The sequence below is a fragment of the Chrysochloris asiatica genome, unplaced genomic scaffold (genome assembly GCF_000296735.1).
Source record: "Chrysochloris asiatica unplaced genomic scaffold, ChrAsi1.0 scaffold00027, whole genome shotgun sequence".
Taxonomy (NCBI): domain Eukaryota; kingdom Metazoa; phylum Chordata; class Mammalia; order Afrosoricida; family Chrysochloridae; genus Chrysochloris; species Chrysochloris asiatica.
In genome coordinates, this window is record NW_006408545.1 from 17,185,900 (window position 1) to 17,192,021 (window position 6,122).

Consider the following 6,122-nt stretch of genomic DNA (forward strand, 5'->3'; position numbering starts at 1 on the left):
AAGCTGCGTGCACTCCGGGGATGGGGGTGGGTGCCGAAGCCCGGGGTCCCGCCCTGCCCGCCGCCCCTCGCCCCTTCCTGCTCAGCTGGGTAGGATAAGGTTACGCGGATGCTTCCTCGGACTGGAGGAAGGGAGGCGGGTCTGAGCCCGCGCCGCGGCCCTCCAGGGAGTTTCCAGTTTGTAGCTCAGGCCCGCGGGACCGGATCCCAGCTGCCGGTGGGGCGCCGAGCGCGGGGCTGTGAGCGTGGTCGCCAACCCGGCCTCTCCATGGCTCGGGAGAGGCCTCCCGGGAGGGGCTGCGGCGACCTGCGCCTGTGTCTGCTCGGCGCCGCACTGCTGCTTGGCCTACGGCTTTGCGCCGAGCTGAGGTGCGCAGGGCCCGGGCCCCCAATCGGCAGTGCCCTGCCGGGCCAGGCCCCCGGGTCTCCTGGGCTGCACCTGCCGCCCACGCCGGGTCCACAGCGCGGCGCCAGCAGGAGGCAAGTGACCTATGTGCGCAGCGGGCGCCGAGCGCCTCCGGGGGGCGGCGGGCGCGGGACACCGGAGCCGGGCTGCTGCGCCCCACGCGGACTCCCCCGCCGGAAGGTTAGTTACAAAGGGTGAAGTCTGGGACCTGAGACCCGGACCCTCTCCATCCACGCTGCAGCCCTCCTCTCAGGGCTCTGCAGGCCGCTCCACTGGCACTTTCAAACATCACAGCTTCTACTCTGACTCTCTCTGCGCTCTCTGAAGTGCTTATACAGGTCACACATCCTTCAATGCTCAGATGTATAGTATCAACACGGGACTGAACCGAGTTCATTCAATATTCAGCAAGTAAGGAGCTCTCTCTGGTAGCGTAGTGGTTATGAATTGGCCTGCTAATCTCACGATCAGCAGTTCAAAACTACCAGCTGTTCTGCGGGAGAAAGATGAGGCTTTCTGCTCCCGTAAAGATTTACAGACTCAGAAACCCTGTACAGGGTCAGTTTGAGTTGGAACCGACTCCATGGCCCATCACAACAGCATTGCTGAGACGCTCTAGTCATCTAGCAGAGAAGGATGGAAAAGTCTTGCTCTCAGAACACCTTCCTTTTGAGGGATAGGCAGGAGAAAGAAAGTTATGGTTGCTGTATATGTGGTGTGCTTCTCTTAGTTTTTTTGGTATGTGAACATGTTTTCCACTGTCTTTATCACAGTGATGATGATCCACCCTCAGGCAGGGTTTCGTTTGAATTCCATCCCATAGTGAGAAGTCGATCCAACCCCGGCACCGTTTAATGGGAAGTTCATTGTATCCTTAAGGACCGAAGCAATAACAACTCTGTCTTATAACAGTCGACTGTGTAGCTCTTCCTACCTCATTAACTTCTTGGCTAACACCTCACTGAGTAGTTCAATGTTAACCTTTGGATTTTAAGCCTTCCACCTGCTACCCTCCTTTGGAGCTCAGTAATTTATATGGTATTTGGGAATAAAAATATTAAGAACTGTAGCTTTAAGTCTTTATGCCTATTGAATTCTGCTTCCAATTCCAACCAAATCTACTTGTTTCCTAGCTTTTCTTTTCTTTCAAACTCCCACATCCTACCTCTTGGGGAAAAAACTCCTCCCTTAACTTTTCTGGTTTCTTTATCTTCCCAGTCCTAACCTACTTTTCAGTGTCTCACCATGTCTTCACTGTTTTTCTTCCTTTTATTTCTTTTTCAAACCTTGCTCTGTCTTTCCACCCATGGCTGTTTATCCCTTTCTAGGTCATCAGTGGTGTCCTGGATAAGCTTAGATATTACTCTCTCTCTCTGAAGCCTCGCTTCTGTGTAAAGTCTTCATTTGCTCTTCCAGAAAAAAACCCCCTTCCTTCTGCCTGCTTACAATGTTATGCACTCAACACATTTGCCCAGGACTTACCAGGTACCAAGATGCTGCATTTGATTCTGGAGACACAAAATGAGTTCATAGTCTATTGGGAAGACACGCAGCACACGCATCCCATAGTGTGACCAATGCTGTAATTGAGATCTTGACTACTAAGGAGTCAAGTAAACCTGGCAGAGGAGGGATAGTTGATCTAGGACTGCATGCTTCTTAAGTGTCTAGATAATTTTCTCTTTCTGTGGATGTCCTCAAATGTCCCGTCCCATTTCTCAAATGCGCCCAACTCCACCCTGCACTTTCTCTTCCACATTAACTCTCAGCCTCCATGATTGTGCAGTCATCTATCCAAGAATCACTTTTGTAGTCTTTCTCTCTACTTTAGACACTAGTATTGAGAAGTAGAGCCTAACCCATAAATGAAAATTTTGAGAACGCATAGACTCACAAGGTCCTTGGAGGGAAAGCTCACATCAACACCCATTATTAGGAGGCTTCTGTGGTTATCTAAAGGTCCCTATCTAGTTCAAATGGTTTGTACTCAACTATTAATCTAAAGCTCGGAGGTTCTAGCCCCTCCAGTTGAGGGAGGGGGGAGCCTCGTGGTCTGCTTCTGTAAAGATTGTTATTATTTTAGGTGTTATTAGATGAATGGGTTTCCACTCATAACGACCCTGCATACAACAGAACGAAACACTGCCTGGTCCAGCCAGCTCATAGCCTTCCTGTGTTTGAATCCATTGTTGCCGCCACTGTGTCACTCCAGCTCATTCAGAGCCTCCCTCTTTTTCACTGACCCTCTCTACCAAGCATGACGTCCTTCTCCAGGGACTGTTCCTTCCCGACATGTCCAAAGAATACGAGACAAAGTCTTTGCCATCCTTACATCTAAAGAAATTCTAGCTGTACGTCTTCTGGCAGTGTGTGGTATGCTGAATATCGCTTGTCATCCCCACAATTCAGACGCATCAATTCTTCTTCAGTCTCCTTATTCATTGTCTGGCTTTTTCATGCCTATGAGGTGATTGAAAATTACAACCAAGAAAACCCTATAAGGATGCCAGTTGTCTGAGTTGACTTGATGGCAAAGGATTTGTTTTGGTAATGATCTAGGCTAGAGATGGGGGCATCTTAGATAGGGTGGTAAGAAGTCATTGAATTCTGGATATATTTTAAGGTAAATAAGGAAGGAGCTCTGGTAGCATAGTGGTTATGAATTGGGCTGCTAATATCAAGGTCAGCAGTACGAAACTACCAGCTGTTCCGTGGGAGAAAGATGAGGCTTTCTGCTCCTGTAAAGATTTACAGCCTTGGAAACCCTGTATAGGGTCACTGTGATTCAGAACTGACTCCACGACACATAACAACAAGGAAGGAGTAGGTCTCTGTTTTGTCTTTTGGAGGGTGGATGGACATCAGGAGTTTGGTTTTAGATGTGTAAGTAGAAATGTCAACTAGGAAGTGGGTGTATGAATCTGGAGTTTGGAGAAAAGGTCCAGGCTGAAGGTATTGATTTGCATTAAAGCCATGAGACTGTCTGAGACCAACTAGGAGGTGAGTGTGGCTAACAAACACAAGAGATCTGAGTCTACACCATGGGGCTCAGTATTATGAAAATTAAATTAGGAAAAAAAAAAGGATGAGGGAAAGAAATATCTGGCATATTTAGCATAGTGCCTGGCTTCTTGTAAGCACTTGATAATGGTACCTTTAATTTTCACTCATTTGACCCAGCCCTTCTCCTAATGTAATTTATTAGAATCTTTCCCATTCCTTTGGCTCAAACTGATTCCATTGCTTGCACAACCCACATTTTCTTTTCCTCTGATTTGTACTCTTCCTGTCTTTGAGCATTATGGTCAAGGTCATTCCCTAGAAACTTTCCCAGGCCCATCCTACTTCCATACTCATCTCTCCCCAGTCTGAGAGCCCACATAAATGCATATGCATTTTGATATGCTATTTTGTACATGTGATTTGGTAATTCATTTCAGATTGAATGTTTTGTCCATGGCTGTTCTTGATGGGAAGGATTGCATTTTCCATAATGACCCTATGGCAATGCTTACTCCTGACACACCAATATGTAAAAATATAACAATTTTACTATTTCAGTCGATTATATACTACTTTAAATGTCTGTGGTTTAAAATATTTATGAATGAAGTGAGTGGACTAATTGCTGTTTTTAAAATATTGTTTACATTTTTAACCTCCTGAGGAAAATTTCCTTCTAAGTATTTTCTTATTTTCAGTCTATACATTCTAACCTCAGCAAATTCCTAAAACGTAAGGATCTTGAATTCGTTTCATTTCGTCATTATTTAAAAACACTTAAAATATTCTTCAAAGCTGGAAAGACCAGTTATCAAATCTGTCCTTTCCTTTCCGGGAAAAGAACTGGATGTTCCTGATCCCTGGATGACAAATCTTGCTCCCTTTTAGCTGCACGTGATGAAATAGGATTGGAATGTGAATGAAATGAAGCTTGGAAGTTATATATTAAATTCCCTGAATCTTACTTAATTTCAGTTCTTTGTTGAGAATGATAAATAGTGTTATTTAGGTTTGTGGTCACTTTGTCCCAGGCGCTTAACAGATTGGTGAAGGAGAAAAAGTTGCATTCTATTTTGAAGATGGCTTGCTGGGTGGATGAAGCCTGCATGAAATATTGGGTTGCCGAGTGTTTCTTGTCACCGTGCTTTCTTTGCAGGTGCTAGAGGCACAAAAATTCAGCAATTATATTACCACTTTAATCATAGCTTTTGCTTCTCTTAAAAGAATCAGTTATTGAAAAGAGAAGTCTAGTCCTCTAATATTTTTTTTCTTCTGTCCTTATTCCCTTCTTCCACTGAACCATATGAGAACTAGCTCTTGATACTAAGCCCTATTTCATACCAGGGGTTCTAATCTTAAAAGTGGAGTCCTGGTGTGGTGCAGTAGGATAAGCATGCCACTTCAAGGTCTGTTTGAATCACAAGGTTCTTCAGAAACCCTATACAGGGTTGCTATGAGTTGGAACTGACACACAATGGCACTTAACAACAACAACAAATCTTAAATGTGAAGTTCTAATGTGGCCCAGTAGGATATGTACTGGCCTACTAACTACAAGGTCAGTGGTTCAAACCTACCAGCTGCTCTTCAGAAACCTTATACAGGGTCGCTATAAGTCAGAATTGACTCAATAGCACTTAACAACAATCTTAAGAACATTGTGAAATGAAGGCAAATAATAGAAAATTAATAAATACTTCCCCTTTTAATTATGATCACCAAGGAGTCCTGGTGTGGCACTGTAGGATAAGCATTGGGCTACTAAATACAAAGTCAGCAGTTCAAACCCACCAGCCCCTCCTTAGAACCCCTATACAGGGTATCAGTGAGTACTGATTTGATCACACTTAAAAACAATCTTAAGAACGTTGTGAAATGAGGGCAGATGATACAAGATGAATATATACAGCCCATTTTGATTATGACCACCATGGGGTCCTGGTGTGGCTCTGTAGGATTAGCAATGGACCGCTAAATGCAAGGTCGATGATTCAAACCCACCATCTGCTCCTTGGAGAACCTATTCATGGTCACTATGAGTCGGCATTTCTCAAGCTGGGGGAACTGAAGAAAAATTCAAGCCTCGACTTTTGTTATTGAAAGATTCTCTGGGCAAATTATTGAATGATACAGAAAGCATCAAGGGAAGATAGAAGGAATACACAGAGTCACTGTACCAAAAGGAAATGGTTAGTGTTCAACCATTTCAAGAGGTAGCATATGACCAAGAGCCAATGATACTGAAGGAGGAAGTCCAAGGTTCATTGAAAGAATTGGCAAAGAACTAGGCACCCAGGAATTGATGGGATAAAAATTGAAATCTTTCAAGAAAGTGAGGTGGCACAGGCGGCACTCACTCATCTCTGCCAAGAAATTTGGAAGACAACTATCTGGCCAACTGATTGGAAAAGATCCGTATTTGTGCCCATTCCAAAGACAAGTGACCCAATGGTATGCGGACATCATCGGACAATCTCTTTGATATCCCATGTGTGTAAAGTTTTACTAAAGGTAATACAGAAATGGCTGCAAGCATACCTTGACAGAGAACTTCCAGAGGTTCAAGCTGGATTCGGAAGAGGCCGTGGAACGAGGGATATCATTGCTGATGTCCTATGGATCTTGGCTGAAAGCAGAGAATATCAGAAAGATGTTTACCTGTGCTTTATTGACTATGCAAAGGCTTTCGATTGTGTGGATCATGACAAGCTATG

At 44.6% G+C, this 6,122-nt stretch overlaps 1 protein-coding gene across 1 annotated transcript in view; it reads left to right on the forward strand.

Moving 5' to 3' along the window:
* The first annotated feature begins 267 nt into the window (after window positions 1-267).
* METTL24 (methyltransferase like 24) overlaps window positions 268-6,122 on the forward strand; it is a 179,464-nt gene continuing 173,609 nt past the window's right edge. The window contains exon 1 of the mRNA XM_006839933.1: window positions 268-585. Within this exon, the coding sequence (XP_006839996.1) occupies window positions 268-585 (318 nt within the window). The remainder of the gene's footprint in view (window positions 586-6,122) is intronic.